This window comes from Protobothrops mucrosquamatus, unplaced genomic scaffold, assembly GCF_001527695.2.
Source record: "Protobothrops mucrosquamatus isolate PMUCROS unplaced genomic scaffold, P.Mucros_1.0 scaffold2187, whole genome shotgun sequence".
Lineage (NCBI taxonomy): Eukaryota > Metazoa > Chordata > Lepidosauria > Squamata > Viperidae > Protobothrops > Protobothrops mucrosquamatus.
Window position 1 is genome coordinate 306169 of NW_015388280.1, and position 24868 is coordinate 331036.

At 40.1% G+C, this 24868-nt stretch overlaps 1 protein-coding gene across 2 annotated transcripts in view; it reads right to left on the reverse strand.

Annotated features, from left to right (window-relative positions):
- Positions 1–24868, reverse strand: part of CARM1 (coactivator associated arginine methyltransferase 1) — a 157600-nt gene that overhangs the window by 20766 nt on the left and 111966 nt on the right. For both annotated transcript variants that reach the window (XM_029285753.1, XM_015824297.1), the window contains exon 13: positions 1753–1865. In XM_029285753.1, the coding sequence (XP_029141586.1) occupies positions 1753–1865 (113 nt within the window). The remainder of the gene's footprint in view (positions 1–1752; positions 1866–24868) is intronic.

Sequence of the window (24868 nt, forward strand, 5' to 3'; positions counted from 1 at the left end):
CATCTCTGATAGGGGAGTGCAATTTACGTCTGCATTTTGGAAGGAATTTTTATCCCTCTTAGGAACCACTCAGGGACTGACATCTAGCCATCATCCACAGGGGGATGGACAAACAGAACGGTGTCACTCAGTACTTGAGCAATATTTAAGATGTTTTATTGATTATCAGCAGAAAACGTGGACGGACCTACTACCTTTCACAGAAGTTGCCTACAATAATGCAGTCCACTCCAGCACAGGTTACACTCCTTTTCAAATAGCCAACGGTCAAAGTTTCAACCCCATGCCAGAATTAACCCCAAAGGAACCAACAATCCCATCACTGAAAGAATGGATGGAACAATTACAAAGCACCTGGCCAATAGTTAGAAAAGCACTAGATGAAGCTAGGCGGGCATACAAAGCACAAGCCGATAAAAAAAGGATGGAGCCTACACCATTCATTATAGGAGAAATGGTGTACTTATCTACAAAATACCTGAAGTCCCTACAACCCTGTAAAAAACTGGTACCAAAATATATAGGGCCTTTTCCAATTAAAAGAATCATAAACCCAGTAACAGTAGAATTAGAATTACCAAAAAATCTCAGGCAAATACACCCAATTTTTCATTGCAGCTTGCTGAAAAGAGAGCATCAGTCATCATTACGGCCTAAAATCCCCCGACCACCACCTCCAATCATGGTAGAGGGCGAACAACACTTTGAGATAAAGGAAATCTTAGATTCTAGGAGATATCATGGAGCGACTCAGTACCTAGTTGCATGGAAACACCTCCCTGCCTCGCAAAACGAGTGGGTCCATAAACGTCATGTCAGAGCCCCGAAGCTATTAAAGAAGTTTCACACAGAGTATCCTAACAAGCCTGACTAACTTTTATACCTGTTTTGTTTTCTTTCAGGTAGATGTCTCTTATTTTTAAGGGGGCAGGATGTCAGAATCCAAATATATTCCATCTCTAGTTATCAACTATGAAAAACCGCATTTCTGCCTGCTCTGGATTCTGTCATACGATGAAGGGAAGGGGGTGAACAAAGGGGCTTTATGGCCCTCACTTCCTTCAGCCTACTTCAAAGGGACTGGATGTGGATATCACCAAACGGACTAACAATAACAATGGGGGTCATTAGCTTTCATGTAATCCTTTCTGAAGTCTCCTCCCGGCAATGNTGGGGGATCCCTTAAAACCTTGAATGGGAGAGCTTGGACCCAAGTCCTGTCTAGAACGCCTGCATCCAGCTTTCTCTTAATAAAGATGCCTGTTGGAAGAAATATTCCAGGACTTCTGTCTTCTTAAGATGCAAAGTGGGGTGGGTCCTTACACCTGGTGTTAACTTTGACTTTGGCTGTCTGCAGCCTACTGACCGGCCATATTTCTATGGCTGGTCTTTCATCCGCCAGTTTGGAGGGCTGCACTGGATTGAGCAGAAGGGCTACCACCCTCCCGCGATCAAGCCGGGGTCCCCTCCTTGCTTGTCGCCCCTAAAGGGCGACTTTCGACCCTTTCCAGGGTCCTCCAGCAGTGCAAAATCGGATGTGGAAGACGGAGCTCACCTTCCAGCATCTGTGGCGGCTGTGGCGGCAAACCGGAAGAGGCCATCCTTTTACTTTATGGAAAGATGCCAAAGTTGAAGTCTTGTGGCTTTCAGGATCATATTGATATCCTGATTGCTCATGTTCTAGTCCCAAAATAAACAAGTGGGATGTAAAACAGTATCTTAGCCTAGAAGTGAGAAGCAAGAATACAGTACCAGTAACGGCCATCCCTGTGTTCATGTTGTAGGTGCCACCTGTATTCCACATGTTCTCTGAAGGTGATGTATAGTGTGAACCTGGAGGTGGTGAAGGAGTTGTACCTGTGTACCTGAAAGGCAGACACAAACACATTCACTCAATCACCTGCAACAATGCCAATACAATCCCCTCTCACTCATTAAGCTACATCTTGGATAAAGTGCCTATTGGCCTTTCTAATGTGAAAGATCCTATATGAAAGTCTTACAGACTCATTTGCAGAAAGACATCATGTTTACTCTGCAGTGGTTATGCTGCTTCCATCCATTCAGAGAGTCAAAGAAACATCATTTGATCAGAGTATCTAAATTTTACATGCAACAATGTAAACATAACTACTCTATCTCATGTATTCTAGCTTAGAATTCATTCATGCAAACTCCATCCTCTCTTAAAGATTTTTAAAGATGATTTATACCACACTATTATTTCAGTTCTGTGTTAACCTTATAAGAGAGACCATTTTATTATTTCTATCATTTCCCATTTTTAGTTTCAATTTTAATGTTCTAGCCAGCATTTATCCTCAACACAGTTTCTGGGAGACTGAAGTTCAGACAATGGTTCCCAATGTGGAAAACAAAAGACTGCAAGATGCTGAAATTTGAAAAATATATCACGCACTGACTCAAGCAAATTAGCCACCTCTCAAATTAACAAAAAAGTTATATTACCATAAAAATTATAAATCAGAAAGTTTCTGAAATAATTATTTAACAGCAACAAATAAAGTAGTTATGTTTACATTGTTGCATGCAAAATGAGAGAAATATCATTTTTGTGTGGAGAGACTGAAGACTCTCTCAATTCTGATTTTCAAAATACATTTCCAAAATCTAAATTCCTTTATTGTCCCTTTATATGTCCTCTGTACCAGAATAAAAGGTAGATTCCACAGACTAATGTTATAGGTAGACAACTGGGAAAAGTTTCTTTTCTTTCTCTTATCAATATAAACTTGGGATGATATAAAGTGCAACTGAGTTTTTGTATTGTAGTTTGAAGAATTTACATCTTTGCTGTGACCTCCTGAAGAAATAACTAAGAACAAATATGCTGTCTTCTACTACTGTTTGACCATATATGTTAAGCGAGAGAGGCTGATTAAAAATTTACAATAAGCAAAAGTACAGTATAGTGGATTCTAATATTATGTATTTCATATTTGCTCAGTAGCAAGTAGAAACTGAACCAATGCATAATCTACCAGATGGTAAGATCCCTCTAATTTTTGGAACTGTTTTGTGTAGCTTTTCCCATGTAAAAAATTGTGCACAATATGAACATATTACTAAATTGCAAAAACATGTAATAGTAACATGTTAAAATCTTTATGGATTTCTCAGGCAAAATGAAGAAACTACAAAGTATGTTAAATACACACAGAAAATGTGTTCTTTCAAGTTAATTTTGACTCCCCTGCCCTTTTCTTGGCAACTTTTTTCAGAAGTTGATTGCCATTACCTGCTCTCCATGGCTGAGGGACTGGTCCAAGTTATACAGTTGACTTTGTGCCTCAGGCAGAATTAGAACTCATGCTTAGATCAATAATATAAACACACTACCCATTGATAATTGACAGTTGCAATCAACATTTTGTAAATATTTAAAATTGTTCTTCTTTAATGTGATACGGTAACGAAAGATTTTCTTTTAAATGAAAGGGAAAAATTATACAAAAATTATACAAAAAGCATTTAGATAACCTTCTCACTTTCATTTTTCCTCCACTGTTTATATGCTGTTCCTCTATACTTCTGGGGGGACATCTTCAAGCCAGTCTTCAAATCTCTATTGCAAGAAATAATCCCCCCCCCCATTTTAAAGGAGGCTTTTGTCTTTTTACAGCATAAAGCCTAAAGCGCTACAGAAAATTAAGTCTGTACTGTTTCTTAAGAGGCCATGGTGGGCCACAATAAAAATACCTCCTATCTTTTGATTCCTGAAATCTTCTCTCCAAATAAAACTAATGGAAGAGATTGAGTTCAGATTTTCTCTCTTCCCTGCCTCAAAGGTACTTTTTCAAAAGGCAACTGGATTTTGTTTTTTCCTTGAAGATGTTTCACTTCTCATCCAAGAACCTTCTTCAGTTCAGTCAGAGTGCTGATTTACCACCAGCCTATCAAGTACTTAGAAGGCGAGGGCTGGGCAACACAAATGACAGCTAAAGACTTAGCCAGCCATCAATATAACCAAATCAACATCTAAAACACCACATTTATAACCACTATAAATACCACACACAGAACAGCAAACACTCTGCTAGAGAGAAGTTTCCTGAAGATGGGCTCCAACACGAGTCTGAAAACTCAGAAGACAAAACCTCTGGCCCCGGTGACGGACTGTGTTTTCCCCAAAATAAGACCTTTCCGGAAAATAAGCCCTAGCTTGATTTTTACATGTGCACCTAATATAAGCCCTATCCCCAAAGTAAGCCCTAGGTTTGGGGTGAGGCGAATGCGTAAAAATCAAGCTACAGCAGGGGTGGAGCTGCCCTATGGGCCCCGCACCCATTTCCTTTAGGACTGCTGCAGCCAGGCTTTCCACAACCCGACACCTGTCATGCTGCTGCCCGAGTTCTGCAGCCACTTGCGTCCAGATGCCACATGATGCATTGTGCCGGTACTCACAGCAGGAGGCCATGTGCCACTGCCACTGCTCGCAGGAGGCCATGCATCGCGTCATGCTGGTGCCGCTGCTCGTGGCAGGAGACCACATGGCTCGTTGTGCCTATACTGCCACCTGTGGCAGGAAGCTGCATGGCGCATCGCGCCAGTGCTGCCGCTCGTGGCAGATCACATGGCTCATCACGCCAGTGCCACCACTCGGAAGCCACACACTGCATCATGCTGGTGCCGTCGCTCGTGGCAGGAGGCCGCATAGCTCGTTGCACCTATACTGCCACGGGTGGCTGGAAGCTGCATGGCGCATCACACCGGTACTGCCGCTCATGGCAGTAGACTGCATCGCTCATCACACCAGTGCCACCACTCGGAGGCCACGCATTGCGTCATGCTGGTGCTGCCGCTCGTAGCAGGAAGCCGCATGGCTCATTGCACCTGTGCTGCCACCCGTGGCTGGAAGCTGCATGGCGCATCACACCGGTACTGCCGCTCATGGCAGTAGACTGCATCGCTCATCACACCAGTGCCACCACTCGGAGGCCACGCATTGCGTCATGCTGGTGCTGCCGCTCGTAGCAGGAAGCCGCATGGCTCATTGCACCTGTGCTGCCGCCCGTGGCAGGAAGCTGCATGGTGCATCATGCCGGTGCTGCCGCTCACGGCAGCAGACCACATGGCTCATTACGCCAGTACCACTGTTTGCGGCAGCAGGCTGCAGGGCACATCGTGCTGGTGCCACTGCTCAGAGCTGCAGACTGCACGGATCATCGTGCTGGTGCCACCGTTCACGGCAGGCCACGTGGCACATCGTGCCAGTGCCACTGCTCATGGCAGCAGACCCCATGGCTCATCACACCGGTGCCACCGTTCACGGTGGGAGATAGATGCCGATCACACCAATGCAAATCAGTTACTAATAGATTGTCCTCCTTCCCTCTTGCTGATCAGTATTAGTGCAGAGATATCATTTTCCTTTACTTCGTTTGCCTTTTCTGGTGGTGTTTCCTTTTTTAAGCATGATGACTTCAGCCTAAATTCTAGTCACTGCCTGATTCAATCTTACTTTCACAGCAGCTAAACAAAGAAGTCTCTTCTTGTAAGATGGGCGGCCACATAGATTTGATGGTTAAATAAGTAAATAAATATAAAACATAAAAATACTCTTCATCTGTAACTCCTTTTTTTCACTTTTTCAAGATGGGAACCATATCAGCTCTTTTCCAGTCCTCTGGTATTTCCCTGGTGTGCCAGGATCTTTGAAAGATGTGGTTCAATGGTTCCGAGATCACATCTGCCAGCTCTATTAGAACTCTGGGATGTAATTCATCAGGTCCTGGTGATTTGAACTTGTCTAGAGTGGACAGATGTTCTCTTACCATTTTTTTGTTTATTTTAATTTGTATTCCTAGTCTTCTTTTATGGCTTTGCTTTTAGTAAATCAGGCTATTTTTTTTTCTTTTTGCATGAAGACAGATGCAAAGAATGAATTAAGCAGCTGTGCTTTTTCTCTACTGCCCATTACTTCCTTGCTATCTTCTCTCATTAGTAGACTGTTTTCTTGACTGTTTCCTTGTTTTTTACATATTCAAAGAAATATTATTATTAGTAGTATTATTAGTATTATTATTGACATTTGTTGCAAGTCTTACTTCATTCTGAGCCTTAACTTTCCTGAATTCATCTGCAAATTCAGCCGATTTGTTGGTATTGTCAACTTTGAAAAGGAGCATGGCTGCAGCCATTTTCCCTACTCATTTTCGGTTGACACATAGCATGGAGGGAGGGGAATTTACCAAGTGCTTCGCTAGACAAAACAGACTTTCTTCCATGGGAACCAAGGTCAGCGGCTGCTCTGGGACTGCAGGCTGGGTGTTTTGTGAAAAGCCCGCCAAGAAGTTGTATTGGGGAACATAGTAGCTTGCATAGCTTTAGGAGTGGGATTTCTTAACTTTGTATTGGGGATTGTTACGTGTCTATTCAGACTTGGTTTCACTTTTGACATGCCGATACTTTGTATCAATAAACATGTTCTTTGAGGAACTTGTAAGCCTCGGAATTCTGCTTTATTTGTCTCTGTCTGTTGGACCCATGACATTCAACCAAGCCACCTAAAAACTTGGTTTTTCGGAGTGCTGGGCCCCGGAGTGCTACCCACTCACTTTTGGGAGAGCAATAAAGACTCGGTGAAGACTCAAGATAGAGGAGAAAGTTGAAACCGTTGCTAGAGGCAACAGGACTCAGGCTGTTGGAGCACAGGCTGGCACTCCAGCCATTGAGAAGATGTCACTGGCAGGGGCTCAGCCGAAAACCAGTTTGATCCAGCCTGGGAAACTGGTACTGCAGGAAGGACTACAGCCTTAGTGGACCTCTTCCAAGCCGAGGCTTCCCCTCAATGCAGGAGCACTCCTGTAACCGCTGGAGAGGAGCTTTTATTGCTGCCGTCCCAGGGTTCTTCATCTGTGGACAGAAAGAAAGGAAAGGACTCAATGGGATGGGGACCACTCTGGAGAGTGAAGATTTCAGTCAGCAGTCCACAGCCCCTTGCTGAAACAGCTGAAGGAGAAGTTCGGCCAGCTGGAGGTAAAAGATACGATTCCTGTTGCCCAGGAGGTGGGTGCCGTGGGGAAAAATGCCCAAAACTACCCATCTCAACCTCCCTCTCGCCGGAGTTCCAGCCCAACTGCCAGAGCCTGTGCTACTTTGACCACCCCCAACCAGCTGCGATACCGAGCCCTGTATTCCAGCCAAGCCCGTTGCCATGGCCTCAGGATGCCAATGCTGAAGAGAAGTTCAGAGATTGGTTCGGCAACGTCTCCAGGACCAGTAAGCTGCTCAAGCTCAGTAGCAGGTGCAGGTGGCCCTGCCAAGATTCGAGCTGCCTCCCATCAAACCCACCTTCAATGTGGATATTGAGAAGTTGACCTTCTTCCTAAACCAGGTGTGGGCTCATTTGGATTGCTACGCTTATGCCTACTTGGATGGGGCTATGATGGTGAATGCGGTAGCGGCAAATTTATTGGGGGAAGCGGCTGATTGGGTGACCAACCTCCATGATGAGGGGTCTCCTGAATTGCACGACATTAATCTATTCATGGAGCAACTGAGGGGTCAGTTTGAAGATGAATCCCGAGTCTTGATGGCCGAGAAAGAAATCCACTGCCTGAGGCAAAGAGGTCACCCCGCAAAGAAGTACCTCTGTGAATTCAGGAGAGTTGCTAACTGGTTGGGGCAGTAGCCTGAATAGTCACTGGTCAATTACTTCAAACGGGCTAGATTGCAACTTTTGCCAACTTTTATCATCAATTTATTCCCCCTTTCAGAGTGATAGCCATGCCAATTACAGATTTACTCAAAACAGGCAAAGGGGGGGGGGACCCCAACCTTGTCAGCCACTGCAATGGTCATTAGAGTGCCAGGCAGCTTTCGAAAAATTAAAGTGACTGTTTGCAGCTGAACCAATCCTTAAACACCCTGACCCCGGACAACAATTCATCATTCAAGCTGATGCAAGCGATGTGGCGATGGGTGCTGTTCTTTTACAAAAAAAATCACAGAGGAGAGTTACAACCTTGCACTTACACTTCCTGGAAATTAACTGAAACCGAGAGGAGGTGGGTGATTTGGGAGAAAGAGGCTTTTGCAGTTCGTTGGGCTTTGCTGACATGGTGTCATTTCTTGGAGGGGGGGAAATATCTCTTGAGGTATGGACTGATCACAAAAATTTGGAAGCTCTCAAGACCCCCCCAAAATTATCCCCCAAGCAAGTTCGATGGGCTAAATCAGTGATGGCGAACCTTTTAGAGACTGAGTGCCCAAACTGCAACCCAAAACCCACTTATGCATCGTTGGGTGCCGGGTGGGTGTGGCCCATTGGGTGAGCGTGGCTGCGGTGGTAACGGCAGACTGGATGGGACTAAAAAGTTCAATCAATCAATTCCAACTTTGCAAGATCTTTTTTTTTCTGCGAAAAGTTGAAATTGACTGATTGAACTTTGTGTTTTTTTGCACACGGTGGCAGAGGCCTAAAGCGAAAAGGTTTTATAAAACCCAGCTGAAGGTCTAGGACTGGGGCGACAGCGCGAGTGCCCTGAGGGCTCTGAGTGCCACCTCTGGCACCCATGCCATAGGTTTGCCACCACTGGGCTAAATACTTCAACCGTTTTAATTTCACTTTAAAATATTTTCCTGGAGGCAAGAACTTTTTGGGTGATGCCTTGTCTAGAATGCCCAAATCAAGAGAAACCGAGAGTAAGTAATTAACTCCATTATTCCTCTGCCACAATCCGCTTCCCAAATAACAACCAGATTGCACACACAGACACCCCCTGCTGGTCCTGACGATCGATCGCTAAAGGAATTGAAGGAGAAATCAGAGACTGATGCCTGGTTTAAAGATAACAAATCTATATTGACTTTAAGGGGGGGGATTAGTTTGGAAAGATTCTAAGTTATACCTCCCTGAAGGCCTCAGACTCAGTGTTGCAATGGAGTCATGATGCTAAGCAAGCGGGTCACTTTGGAGTTTTAAAAACATTGCATCTAGTGCACAGGCAGTTCTGGTGGCCAAGAATGACAAGGGCATTGAGAGTTATGTAAAAAGTTGTGCCACTTGTGCTACCATGAAGAAGCATCCTGAAAAACCACCAGGTTTATTGCAGCAAGTGGCCGACCCCTCTCAGCCTTGGAAGGAGATAGCTATGTATTTTATAGTAGAATTACCTGAGAGTATGGGAAACACTGTGATATGGACTGTGATCGATCTATTTTCCAAACAGATGCATTTCATCACTTGCTCAGGACTTCCCTCTACCCAGAAGCTAATCAAACTGTTTTTGAAGCACATATACCGACTCCATGGTGCCCCAAAGAGGATTATTTCTGACAGAGGGGTCCAGTTTACTTCAAAGTTCTAGAGGGAGTTTGTTAAACTGCTTGGTTCCTCCCAGGGGCTTTCATCTGCTTTTCATCCGAATAATAATGGAGCTGCTGAGAAAGCTAACACAATGGTGGAACAGTACCTCAGATGTTATGTAAATTACCAGCAACCTAATTGGGCTGACCTTTTACCTTTTGCAGAGATAGCCTACAATAATACTGTGCACAGTAGCACTGGTCTCGCCCAATTCAAAATAGTGATGGGTCAAGATTTTGTGCCCATGCCTGAGTTCCCACAGGAGCCTCCTACTTCCCAGACTTTGGACATCTTTCTGGGGGGGGGGTTGGGTGAAGGTGAAGAAGACATTGACCAAAGCTACCAAGGTTTACAAGGAGCAAGCAGACAAATGATGTTCCCCTCAAAACCCTTTTTATGTTGGACAATTAAGTTTATTTTTCAACGAAATATCTACGGTTAAAGTTGCCCAGCAAAAAATTGGGTCCAAAATTCCTTGGTCCTTTCCCCATTATCAGGATCATAAACCCTGTGACAGTGGAGTTAAAACTTCCACGATTGTTGGGGAAAATTCACCCAGTGTTTCATTGCAGTCTTTTGAAACCTGTGTCAGAATCCACTTTAAGACCTATTCCAAAAGAGCCGCCTGGTCCAATGGCGGTAGAGGGAGAGACGCATTATGAGATAAAACGTATTCTCGATTCTAAGCTGTACAAGGGAAAGTTACAATACCTTGTCCAGTGGAAAGGTTACTCCCTTTCAGAGGCTACATGAGTGAAATATGCAAATGTGAAGGCAGATAGATTGATAAAAAAAGCTTTATGATAAATACCCTCACAAGCCGCGAGAGGATACCTAACCTGACTTTTGTTTCCCCTGCAGGAGATGTTTTCTTTCTTAAGAGGAGCCGACTGTCAACTTTGAAAATGAGCGTGGCTGCAGCCATTTTCCCTACTCATTTTTGGTTGACACATAGCATGGAGGGAGGGGGGTTTACTAGGTGCTTCGCTAGACAAAACAGACTTTCTCCCATGGGAACCAAGGTCATTGGCTGCTCCCAGGACTGCAGGCTGCGTGTTTCATGAAAAGCCCAAGAAGTTGTATTGGGAAACGTAGTTGCTAGCCTAGCTTTAGAGGTGGGATTTCTTAAGTATTGAGGATTGTTACGTGTCTATTCAGACTTGGTTTCACTTTTGATGTGCCGATGCTTTGTATCAATAAACATGTTCTTTGAGGAACTTGCAAGCCTCGGAGTTCTGCTTTATTTGTCTCTGTTTGTTGGAACCATGACAGGTATTCTGCCTTAGTTATGTGTCCCTTTCCCCATTTTTTATACTTAATCCTTTTTTTTCTTTCAGTTTATCAGAGAAGGCTTCAGTTTATGAAAAGGGCTTTAAACTAAAATTGAGGGGGGAGGGGGGCCAATCTTCATGACCTTTAGAAAATTATTCCAGTCCAGTTTTGATGTCGTGGCAATGCAGATGCAGGGTCCTCGCCTGCTGGGGGACCCTGGAAAGAATCGAAAGTCCCCCCCCATAGAGGCGGCAAGCAAGGAGGGGATCTTTGTTGATCACGGGGGGGGGGCAGGAGCCCTCCCATTTGATCTGAGGAAGCCCTCCAAACCGGCGGGGGAAAGACTGGCCACATTAGTGTAGCCAGTTCAAAGCTGCTGACAATACAAGACAACAAGCACTATCGAGCAATCTTACAGCAACGTAGATAATACTGGGTGAGACCTGATCCTCTCTTTATGATTTGAAGACTTCTTCCTAAAAATCTGCCCAAAGCACTCTCCCCGATGAGAGAGGAAAAGGGTATTTCCGCCCCATTCCTTCAGAAAAGAAAAGCAGCGAATTAAATTACGTGGGGAAAATGGAGAAACCTGTAAGACTAATTTGGAATTAATATATACATACGGCTTGGAAATTTGTGGACTAAAAGTGTTTTTAAGACTTTTTTTAAAAAAAAAAAAGACTTGAAAAGTTTACAAGTTTTAGATTTAAAAACTGAAAACCGGCGTTGATGACATCTCGTGGTGAATTACTTATGCCTAAAAGAAACATGGCTCGAAGCCCAGAATTAGATAATTGGCTGGCCTTGGAAGCTTTTACTATTGAGAATTGCAGCTGAGAAAAAAGGAACAGACTTGGGGGCTGCTATGTGGCAGAGATGACAATATTACTTTAAAATTGGCCTGTCTGAATTATGAACACAAATACTGACTTTCAGAAGTGTATTGTGGAACTATTTTCCTGTAGAAGAAACATATGGAACACTTTGGATTATAAATCTTGATTGTTAAATAATCTTTAATGGTTCTTTTTTCTCCCTGGACAAAAAGGATATATTTCTCATTGGACAGAAAAATTTGAATTTTACTTATATCTGCTTAGGGGAGATTTAGAAACGGCTAGTTGGTTGGATAAATTTATAAGGCTACTTACAAAAAATTAAAATAAAATGGATGTTCCATACTTAGCTCTAAATAGTAAAAAACCATCCTTAACATCTGTTCCCAGTAGTCTTAGTTTGCCATATCACCAAGAAAATACTGATGAATCACAGAAAGAAATTCTCTCCATGTTGAAATCAATACAAGAAACAATTGCTTTAGCTTGTGATCAGGTTAAAAATAACACAAAGGAGACAAAAGAACAATTTTCTAATTTAGATCTACAAACTGAGAAAACAATTACAGAGAAGGAACCAGCAACCCAGAAAATAGAAGGAAAACTAGAGAATGATGACACAAACATTGAGGATCCAAAGGAAGAAGCTAACGACCAGACAGATAAATGAAAACTTAGAAGACACAACAATAATATTGGAAACTGAAAAGACATTTTACAAACCAAGGTTTCAGAACATACTGGAGAATAACGAAGGAGAACTGATGGAATGGAAGATAAAGCTGTTAACAGAATTGTGGGGAACTGGAGAAGAAGGGAGGCTGTTTAATGAATATCAATGGGCTAGTTCTTCCAAAAAATACTTTAATTAAATTGTTTTTCTTGTTCCAAATAATATATACAAAAATAGAGGAAGAATTATTTGATGATCCAAATGCACTGACTTGGAAAGTTAGTTGGCAAAGGAAGAAAGCCAGAGTAAGATTGAAGGAAACAGAAGCTTTGACCTATTAGAGGGGATGCTAGATTACTAATTAGATGTTTGAATATGGTTAAGAATAGATTTTTAGAAATAGTATTATTATAATTAGATAGATAGGATTAAAAGGGAAATAAGAATATGCTAAGAACTTTGAATAAGGGAAGCTTTTGGTTACCCAAATATAACTTGTTCTGAAATTATAAATGATTGGGATACTTTGAACATGGATGGCAAATTAAAATTGAAAAAAGCAAAAACAGGATATGGACTAAATAAATGGAAATTGAGTGCAAATGCAATTAAGATATGCTTTGGTTAGAAAAGATATTCTAAATTGATATTATCGACACTATTAGAAAAATGTAACAAATTTTGATATACAATTGTATATTTACTAACAACAATAAGAATTGTATTTGCTTAGTGTGGAAAAATGGTTATTTCCAGAAGAAGAGTACATGTACTGGAGGGTGTAATATTGGACTTAGTTTGAAGAAGCTTATATGTACCACGGAATCACTAATGGACTCATTCATCACATTGTGTATTGGTCACTTGATTGTGAAAATAGAAAATTAATAAACATTTATAAAAAAAACACAAAACTTATTCCAAGCAAAAACCACAAGATAACCAATCAGAGAAGGAGGTAGGGAGTAAAGAGAAAGAAGAAATTAAAAAAAACACCATAATGAAGTAGAGAGTGATGGAAAGGATGGAAATCCCAGTTACAAAGTAGGAGATATAAGAAACATACCCAAGACCCATAAAGGACTCAAATGCCTAGACACTAATGCTCAAAGTTTAGGGAACAAACAGGGTAAACTTGAGGTATTAGTACATGAAGGCAGATATGATATAGTTGCCATTACTGAAACTTGGTGGGATGAAACTCGTGACTGGAATGAACTGATGGAAGGATACAAACTATTTAAAAGAAACAGATTTAACAAAAGAGGAGGCGGAGTTGCATTACATGTAAAAGATTGCTACATCTCTACAGAAATCCACAAAAGCAAGGATGAAAACCTCGTAGAATCCATATGGGTCAATATAAAAGGGGAAAAAATGACATTGCTATAGGCATATACTACAGGCCATTCAACCAAGTAGAAGAAATAGATGAATTCTTTGCTAATCAGTTAACAAATGTATGTAGGAAACATACCACAATAGTAATGAGAGACTTTAACTACCCTGATATCAACTGGGAGACAAACTCTGCAGCAAGTGGGAGATCGAACGGATTCCTAACCAACTTAATTGACAACTTTGTCACCCAAAAGGTAGAGGAGGGAATTAGAGGAAAAGCTATACTGGACCTAATTCTTACTAATAAAAAAGAAGTGATAGAGGGAGTTGAAGTTGCTGGAACCTTGGCTGAGAGTGACCACGTCATACTAGAATTCAATATAATGCAAACACAAACAATAGACTATAATTCAACCAGTGTCTTAAACTTTAAAATAGCTGATTTTAACAAACTCAGAGAGAGTTTAAGCAAAATTTCATGGATAAACATTTTAAAGGGAAAAACAACTCAAGAAGCTTGGGAAACTATGAAAAATATGATCACAAAAGCCCAGTCCAACACAATACCACTGAAAAAGAAAAGCAAGAAATGCAAGAAGAAACCAGCATGGTTGCACAAAGATTTCTCAGACAAACTGAAAGACAAAAAGGACAAGTACAAAAAATGTAAAGAGGGATACATAACTAAGGCTGAGTATCAGCTGATAGCCCAAATCTGCAAAGATGAAGTCAGGAAAGCAAAGGCTCAGAATGAACAAAGACACTTGCAACAAAAGTCAATGATAATAAAAAAAGTTTCTTTCAACATATAAATAACAAGAAAGAAGTCAAGGAAACAGTTGGTCCACTAAAGAGAGAAGATGGCAAGGAAGTAACAGGCAGTAGGGAGAAAGCAGAGCCGCTTAACTCATTCTTTGCATCAGTCTTCACACAAAAAGAAACTATAGCCCAGCCTACCAAAATCATAACTGTAAAAGACAGACTAGAAATAAAAATTAAAATAAGCAAAAAATGGTAAGAGAACACCTGTCTGATCTTGAGGAATATAAATCACCAGGACCTGGTGGATTACATCCCAGAGTTCTGAAGAAACTGGCAGATGTTATCTCAGAACCATTGTACCATATCTTTGAAAAATCCTGGACACCAGGGAATTAGCTGAGGATTGGAAAAGAGCTGATGTGGTTCCCATCTTCAAAAAAGGGGGAAAAAAGACAGACCCAGGAAACTACCTAACATCAACCTAACATCAATACTTGGGAAGATACTGGGGGGAAAATAACCCCAGATCTATAGAACATCTAGAAATAAATAAAATTATAACTAGTAGACAGTACGGGTTTGTTAAACACAGATCATGCCAAACCAAACTTATTTCATTCAAGACAAAGTAACTAAATTAGTAGACCGACAAAATGCTGTGGACATAGTATACTTACAGTAGATTTCAGCAAGGCATTTGACAAAGCAGACCACAACCTACATTTTGTTAAACTAGAAAAATGTGGGATAGACAGCTTCACCACTAGATGGATTCGTAACTGGCTGACAAACCGTACTCAGTAAGTACTCTTTAATGGTATTATGTCTACATGAAGGAAAGTGAACCACAAGGTTCCGTCTTAGGCCCAGTACTCTTCAATATCTTCATAAATGACTTAAGATGAGGGAATAGAAGGAGAACTAATCAAATTTTCAGATTACACTAAGCTGGCAGAAATAGCCAACATCCCAGAAGACAAGTTCAGGATCCAAAAAGATCTTGAAAGACTTGATCAATGTGCCCGATCCAATAACAACTTCATAACAATTAGGACAATTAACCTGTGGAACAGCTTGCCTTCAGATATTATGGGTTCTTCATCACTAGAGGCTTTTAAGAAGAGACTGGACAACCACTTAACTGAAATGGTATAGGTCTCCTGCTTGAGCAGGCGGCTGGACTAGAAGAGGTCCCCTTCCAGTTCTATTCTGATTTGATTTGATTATGAAATTTAATGTGGGGAAAAGCAAGGCTTTACACCTAGGCAGGGAAAATCAAAGGTACAAGTACTGATCAGGTGAAACCTGGCTCACAAACATTAACTATGAGGGGGACCTGGAGTCCTAGAGGACCGGAAAAGAGCTGATGTGGTTCCAATCTTCAAAAAGGAAAAAAGTAAATCCAGGAAACTATAGATCATCTGTAGTTAATTAACATTAACATTAATCATGAATACCTAGAAAAATCCTGGAAAAAGTAATCAAGCAGCTGATTTACAAGCACCTAGAAACAAGCAAGGCAATTACTAGAAGCTACCAAGGGTTTATTAAAAACAGATCATACCAAAGAAACTTTATTGCCTTCTTTGACAAAGTGAAAGGAAAATGCTGTGGACATAGTTTTCTGAGACTTCATTTGACAAAGTAGACTATAGTTTACTTCTAGGTTAAGACAGAACATTGTGGATAGACAGTACCGCCATCAGATAGATTAGTAATTGGCTGACCACCTCACAGCATGTAGTCCTTAATGCAGAGGTGGGCAAGTAATTTTCCCAAGGAGTTACATGAAAAACTGGAACTATGGTAGAGGGCCACTGCTCCCCTGCTACCATCCCTACAATGGGCTGCCCAGGAACAGTCAAAAGGCTGAATGTGGCCTGTGGGCAGTAAAATGCCCAGGTCTGCCTTAATGAAACTACATCTACATGAAGGAAAGAATGCATTGGGGTACCTTAAGGTTCTGTCTTAGGCCCAGTACTCTTCAACATTCTTACAAATGATCCAGTTGAGGGACAGAAGGGGTGCCTATCAAATTTGCAAATGACGGCAAACTGGAAGGAATAACTAACACTTTGGAAGATAAACTCAAGATTCAGAAGGATCTTGACAGATTTGAACACTGGGCACTATACAACAAAATGCAATTTAGTGGTAAAACATAGAATATCAGAGTTGGAAGGGACTTTGAGGTCTTCTAGTCCAAGTCTGTGCTCAAGCAGGAAACTTTATACTATTTCAGACAAATGGCTGTCCAGTCTCCTCTTTTAAAAACCTCCAGTGGTGGAACATCCACAGCTTCTGAAGGTAAGCTGTTCCACTGGTTGATTGTTCTCGCTGTCAGGAAATTTTTCCTTAGTTCTAGGTTGGATTCTTGTTTGATTAACTTCCATCTGTTGTTTGTCTTCCTTTGGATGCTTTGGAAAATAGGTTGACCCCCATTTCTTTTGGCAGCTCTTCAGATATTGGAACACTGCTACATGTTACCCCTGGTCCTTCTTTAGAGTAGCCATACCCAATTCCTACAACCATTCATCATATGTTTTAGTCTCCAGGCACCTAATCATCTTTGTTGCTCTTCTTTGCACTTTTTTTTTCAAAGTCTTAATATCTTTTTTATAATGTGGTGACCAAAACTGGATGTAGTATTCCAGGTGTGGTCTTAATAAGACTTTGTAAAGCAGTACTAGTATTTCATGTGATCTTGATTCTATCCTACTGTTAATGCAGACTAGGAGTGCATTGGCTTTTTTGGCTGCTGCTGCACACTGCTGGTTCATATTTAAATGATTATTTACTAGGACTCCAAAATTCCTCTCAGAAGTACTGTTTTTGAGCCAGGTTTTACTTAATCTGTATTTGTACGTTTGGGTTTTGGTTTTTTTTTGGTCTAACTATAAGAACCTTACTTTTCTCCATTCAATTTGTTGGATAGGGCTAAGTGTTCAAGTCTGTCGAGATCCATCTGGATCTTAAGCCTATCATCTGGGGTGTTGGCTGTTCTTTCTGATGAGTTCCCCTTCTATTCTCTCATCTAAAGTATTTATGAAGATATTGAAGGGTAGTGGACCTAATAGGGAGCCTTGGGGTACCCCACTGCTTACTTTTCTCCATTTAGATGTAGTTTCATTAAAGGCTACACATTGAAGGCAATTTGTCAGCCAGTTACAAATTCATCTGCTGGTGATGCTAACTATCCCACATTTTTCTAGCTTACCAAGAAGTAGGTTGTGGTCTACTTTGTCAAATGCCTTACTGAAGTCCAAATATACTATGTCCACTGCATTTTGCTGGTCCACTAAGTTTGTCACTTTGTCAAAAGAATGAAATAGGTTTGTTTGGCATCATCTGTTTCTGACAAACACATTGCTTCTGGTTATAACTTTGCTTGCTTCTGGGAAATAATATTTGTTCACAGATCTTTTGCTTGATTATCTTTTCCAGGAAATTCCCAGGTACTGATGGCAGGCTGATTGGTCTATTATTTCCTGGATCTGTTGGCATCATCTGTTTCTGACAAACCCATTGCTTCTGGTTATAACTTTGCTTGCTTCTAGGAAATAAGATTTGTTCACAGATCTTTTGCTTGATTATCTTTTCCAGGATCTTCCCAGGTACCAATGTCAGGCTGATTGGTCTATTATTTCCTGGATGTTTTTTTTTTCTTTACATTTTCTGAAGATGGGAACTACATTAGCTCTTTCCCAGTCCTCTGGTAGTTCCACAAGATCTTTGAAATATATTTTTCAATGGTTCCGAGATCATGCCTGCCAGCTCCTTTAGAACTCTGGGATGTAATCCATCAGGTCTCGGTGATTTGAACTCTTCTAGAATGGACAGGTGTTCTCTTACTATTTTCTTGCCTATTTTAATTTGTATTCCAATTGTATGGCTATGTTTTTGTTATATTATGGTCTATATTTTCTTTTTGCATGAAGACAGATGAAAAGAGTGAATTAAGCAGCTCTGCTTTCTCTCTACTGCCTGTCATTTTATTGCCATTTTATCCCATCAGTGGACTGGTTGTTTAATTGACTTTTTTTTAGCTTTTTATATGTTGAAAGAAACTTTATTACTTTTGACATTTGTTGCAAGTCTTACTTGATTCTGAGTTTTTGCTCTTTTGACTTCCTCTTCACAAATTCAGGCTATTTGTTGATATTCTGCCTTAATTATATGTCCTTCTCTCCATTTTTATACTTATCATTTTTATCTTTCAGTTTATCAGTGAGATTCTTGTACAATTATGCTGGTTTCTTTTTTTCTTTCTAAGTTAGGCACTTAGGCAAGAAAAACTAAATGCACAGGTATAGAATAGGAGGTATCTGGCTCAACAGTAGTAATTATGAGAGGGATCCAGGTGTTCTAGTTGGCCACTAGTTAAGTATGAGCCAGCATTGTACTGCAGTTTCCAAAAAAACCCCAATGAGATCTTAAGCTGCATCAACAGAGGGATAATATCAATATCATGTGAAGTGATAGTGCCCCTTTAAACTGCACCGGTGAGACCACACTTGGAATACTGTATCCAGTTTTGATCACAATAATACAAAAAAGATGCTGAGACCCTTGAAAGAACACAGAATAGAAAAAAAAGATTATTAGGGGACTAGAGGCTAAACTGTATGATGAATGCTTGACAGAACTAGGTTATATCTAATCTAACTGACAGAAGGACTAGGTGACATGATTTATTTATTTGTCTCCCACCTTTATTATATTTACAAATAACTCAAGATAGTGAACATATCCAACACATCTTCTTCCTCCTAATTTTCCCATGACAACAACCCTATGAGATGAGTTGGATTGAGAGACTGACTGGCTTTTCACCCTGCTGGCTTTTCATGGCTAAAGTGAGACTAGAAGTCATAGTCTCTTGCTTTCCAGTCTGTTGCCTTAACCACTAGATCAAACTAGCTATTGATACCAATCTTCCAGTACTTGAGGGGCTATCACAAAGAAGCAAGTGTCAACCTACTGTACAAAGAACTTGAAGGCAGGACAAGTAACAGTTGGAAACTTATCAAAGAGAGATCCGACCTAGAACTAAGGAGAAATTTCCTAACAGTGAAAACAATTAATCAGTGGAACAGCCTGCCTTCAAAAATTATGGGTGCTCCATTGCTGGAAGTTTTCAAGAGACTGGAAAACCATATGTCTGGAATGGTATAAGGTCTCCTGGTTGAGCAGCGATGTGGACTACAAGACCTCCAAGGTCCCTTCCAAACTTGTTATGCTATGTTCTACAACTCTAATTGCAACTTCCACATTTTCCTTTGTCTCTGTTACATGCTGCTGGCAGCATCAGACCTTTGGATTTTATGCAATTCAAAAGAGATTGGAGTTGTTCCACTCTATTGCAACTTTATCTAATTCAGCTCTGATAAAGAGCGGATTTTTACCTTATCTGCCTAGAGAAGCTCAACCTCTTCAATGTCGGTCTGGACTCAATCATCCCTGGCCCACAGCTGACTTGAACTTATGTAATGTATTTGTCATGGTTGACTCACTATGCAGCCCTACTCGCAACCAGACAACAGTAAGGGAGGTGGGAAGGAAGGCATTGGAATGTAAGAAAGGCCTGGGAGGATAATTTAGAATGCAAGTGGGCTGACTGGAAGCTTGAGACAGACCCAACTCTCCAAGATCACTGGCTGGGAAGAGCTGGCACACCCTCAGGCCGGAGCAGGAACGCAACCAACTGGAACATGCCTGAAACCAAAGACTGAGAAGTCTGAGCAATATAGCCACCAAGGAACAGAATAGAGCTGGAAGGGACCTTGGAGGTCTTCTAGTCCAGCTCTCCGCTCAAGCAGGAGAACCTATATCATCTCAGACAAGTGACCGTCCAGTCTATTCTTAAAAACTTCCAGTGATGAGCACCCATGATTTCTGAAGGCAAGCTGTTCCACTGGTTAATTGTCCTGTTAGGAACTTTCTCATTAATTCCAGGTTACTTCTCTCTTTGATCAGTTTCCAACCATTGCCCTCTGGTGCTTGGGAGAATAATTTGACCCCCTGACTTCCGGTGGCGATCGCGGTGCCGATGGCGGCTTTTCTTTGAGCCGTCTGCCCCGAGGACGCGTCAAAGCTGCAGGAACAGCGCGCAACAGCTGTTCCACGGCTCGGAATCCCCCTCCCCGGGCAAAGAGGGGGGTGAGCTTCCAAGATAGGGGTAGAGTTCCCTAGCCCTCATAATTCTTCTTTTGTGAGGGCTAAGGTGTGAACTCCCCCGGAGTGTGGGACTTTCTCCGCTCCTCGGGCTGCCTTTGTTCTCCGAACGAAGCCAGACGCTGATTCCACCTCTGCCGTTTAAAGAGACTGTGAGTAGAAACTATAACCAGACAGAGCTAACCAGGAGGATTGGACTTTGAATAAATTGTGACTTTAACTCAGGAAACAAATAAGTATCTTCTTCACTTTTTGTCTAAACTAGAAGAAGAAGGAATATGGCTGCGGAAGGGCGTTTTCGTTTTTGACAGAAGATATAAGAGACTTTTACTTTTTTGGATATAGAAGAAATATTGTAACGGATTTGCTTCTTTGTTGCTTATTGGGTGGGCAAGCTTTCTGCCTCCTTTTATACACTTAGTATTTGTTGCTTTTACAAGACTTTATAATACTTTAAAGAGGAAAAAGAAAAATTAAAATAGAAGATAGAAGAAAGAGAAAAGAAAAATGGCTTCAAAACGTGCGGGAACTTCTGTTCCTCAGAAAGGCATGATCTCCTCCCCAGCTGTTCAAACACCACAGCAGCCCAAAGCTAAGACTCCTCCGCCTTCTCCCCCAATTCTGGTATTTACACTGAAAGAATTACAGGATGCTTTGAAGGACAATGCAATGCAATTACAGGATGCTTTGAAGGACAATGTAAGATAGATTAGAATAGAGACAGAGGAGCTTTTGGAAAAGAAAAATGCAGAGATGAGAGATGACATACTGTTTGCGCTTCAAGGCTTGGCAGTTCATGTAGAACGTATAGATGAACGGGTGGATGAAGTGGAGGAACATGTTGAAAGTCTGGAATTTAGATTGGGAAAAGTGGAGGAGAATGTGGATTTAACTCAAAATGAGGTTATTATGTCACAATATAGAGAAATGGAATATGCTTTGAGAATAAGGGGATTGAAGGAAAATGCTCAAGAAAATTTGGAGGAAGAGATTGCAGCAGATTTGGCTTTGGTTTTGTCCTGTCAACCTGAAGAAATTATGAGAGAAATGGAAAAAGTTTTCAGAGTTAATTCATGGGTTGCAAGACAGAGAAATCTCCCAAGAGATGTTGTAATCTATTTTTCTAGAAGATCAATCCATAATGAAATTATTCAAGCCTTTTATAAGCAGAGATTTCAAATTATGGCACAACATGTTATAATTTTAAAGGAGATACCATCCAAAATACTTAGAAGAAGGAAGGATTTCGCCTTTCTGGTTGAAGAGTTGAAAAAGCGACAAATTCAATTTAGATGGGATATACCTGTTGGTATAATTGTGAATTACATGGGAACACACTACAGGCTCAACTTGGTTTCGAAAGCAAGAGACTTTTATATCTCAATTTTGAAAGTGGGTACATCATCATCTCCACGAGGTACCAGAAAGGAAGGAATTCTTGAAGAGCAAGTGGCTGAGGGAGCTATGTCATCAAGTGCTACAAAACTACAAGATCAAACTAAGCAGCAACTTATGGAAATTAAAGATGATCTGAAGTTGCAAAGAATGACCCGTGCAGCTCATAGACGCAAAGAAAGAGAGCAGCAAAAGTGGAAGTTGTACCTACAGTGCAGCAAGTTATTTCAGAGCCAGTGGGAGGTGTGAGGCCGAAGAGATCAGTAACAGCTGATTTACAAGGAGAGTTCCAGAGGCTCTCTGCCATTAAAGATGGCAAGGTTTCTGACATGGAATGTTAATGGCTTGAATTCTCCACAGAAAAGAAAAAAGATATTTCATTATTTGAAACAACATAAAAATGATGCTGTATGTTTACAAGAAACTCATATTACAGCAAAGGATCAAAAATATTTGATTAATTCACGGTTGGGAATACATTTTATGGCACCTGTGCCGCAGAAAAGAGGCGGGGTAGTTATTTATGTGAGGAAAGAGTTTCTGCCCAAATTAATTGATTTTGATCCAGAAGGAAGATATGTTTTTATTGAAATATTATTGAATGGAAAGAAATGTCTTATTATTGGATTATGTGCTCCAAATCAACAACAGAAACAGTTTTATAAATTGGAAATTAAATCAACTGGATTATAAATCAGTTATTATGATGGGAGACTGGAATGGAGTTTTAGATTCACAAAGAGACAAGAAAGGTTCCTGTAAAGCGTTTCTATACTGCCTAAAACCTTTTTTGATTTGAAGGATGAATTGGAATTAAAAGACATTTGGCGAGAGAGAAATATGGAAGAAAGAGATTTCACTTTTTTTCCGGATAGGCATCAATCTTATTCTAGAATTGATTTTTTTTAATTACTAATGATTTCTTTTCTAGGGTGAAGAATATTAAGATCTTTCCTAGGACATTGTCAGATCATAGTCCTGTATGGATGGAATTATTTACTGAAGAGGGGAATAGAGGAACTTGGAGACTGAATGAAAACTTATTTAGATATGATACAAACGTGCAGAAATGTAGAGACCAATTGAAAGAATTTTGTTTGTTGAACATGCATAAAGACACTTCGATTTCAATGGTTTGGGACGCTAGTAAAGCGTATATGAGAGGCATTTTGATTTATATGAACAATGTTTATAGGCGTAAACAGATGCAAAAATGAAAAGAGTTAGAGGATGAAATTAAATTAAAAGAAAAGGCTTTTATTTCAAATCCACTGGATAATAATTTAAAAGTATCTATAACTGTGCTTAGGGAGCAATNGGAGCAATTTAATATGTTAATAGCAGATCAGACTGCAACTAGTTTAAGGTACATGAAATATAATACATTTTGTAATGCAAATAAACCTGGAAGATGGTTGGCCTACCAACTACGAAAGAAGCAGAAGTCAAGAACTATAGAGAAAATAGATTATAATGGTAAAGTGACATCTCAACAAAATTTGATTAAAAAGAGCTTTCTGGATTTTTATTCTAAGTTATATGCTTCTGAAAATATACAACTTGAAGAAATAGACAATTATTTACAACAGGCACATTTTCCTAGATTGTCAAGTAATCAAAGGGAAAAGATGAATTGTTTAATAATTTCTGAGGAGATTAAGGGGGCAATTAAAAGTTGGTAAGGCTCCTGGTACAGATGGACTAACAGCAATTTATTACAAGATGTTATGAAATGATAGAACCGTTAAAGGAATTGTTTAATAGTATTTTGTTAGGTGAAGAGGTACCTCCGTCTTGGAGAACTGCTTTTATATCATTAATCCCAAAGGAGGGTCAGGATTTGACTCAACCTAAGAATTATAGACCTATATTTTTATTGAATACAGATTACAAGATCTTTTCAAAAGTATTGGCAAACAGATTAATGCAAGTGTTGAGCCAATTGATTCATAGTGACCAATCTGGATTTATAACTGGAAGATATATGAAATATAACGTAAGACAAATTATTAATTTAATTGAATATTTGGATAAGAATAATCAAATTCCTGCTGCTTTTATATTTTTGGATGCTGAAAAAGCATTTGATCAATTAGATTGGGGTTTTTTGTTCCGAGTTATAGAGAAAATGAATTTTGGGGAAAATGTTTTGTCCGCTCTTAAGGCTATTTATCAACAGCAATCAGCACAGATTATAGTTAATGGGGGGTTAACAGAAGCATTTAAAATTGAAAAAGGAACTAGACAGGGATGTCCATTATCTCCATTGTTATTTGTATTAACAATGGAGATTTTATTAATTAAAATTGTGAGTCTTCTATAATAAAGGGGATAAAGGTTAATAAGAATGATTATAGGTTAAGAGCTTTTGCTGATGATTTGATGTTAACATTAACTCAGCCAATAGATTCGGTAATTGATTTGGTTGAAATTATTGCACAATATGGGAAAGTTTCTAGTTTTAAGGTAAATAGCAATAAGACTAAAATATTACCAAAAAATATGTCTATGAATGATAAAGATATTTTAGTTACGCTCACAGGTTTTGAAATGGTTAAAAAGGTAAAATATTTGGGAGTTTATATTACAGCTTCTAATACTAAATTGTATAAAAATAATTATGAAACTTTATGGGTAAAGGTGCAAAAGGATTTAAATGACTGGAAAAAATTACAATTATCTTTGCTGGGGAGAATTTCAGCGGTAAAAATGAATATTCTTCCAAAGTTTCTTTTTTTGTTTCAAATGATTCCTATTTTAAAAAAAGATGTTAATTTGGAGGATTGGCAAAAGGGTATTAATAAGTTTATTTGGGCGGGCAAGAAGCCAAGAGTTAAGTTTAAGATTATACAAGATGTACGGGAACGAGGAGGATTTAAAGTCCTGAACTTAAAATTGTATTATGATGCGGTGGTTTTGACACTGATTAGTGATTGGTTAAATTTAACAAATAGAAATATACTCTCTCTTGAAGGATGGGATTTGTTATTTGGTTGGCAGGCATATTTAATTTATGATAAAAAGGTAGATAAAAATTTTAAGGCTCATATTTTAAGAAGTGCCTTATTAAGAGTTTGGAAGAAA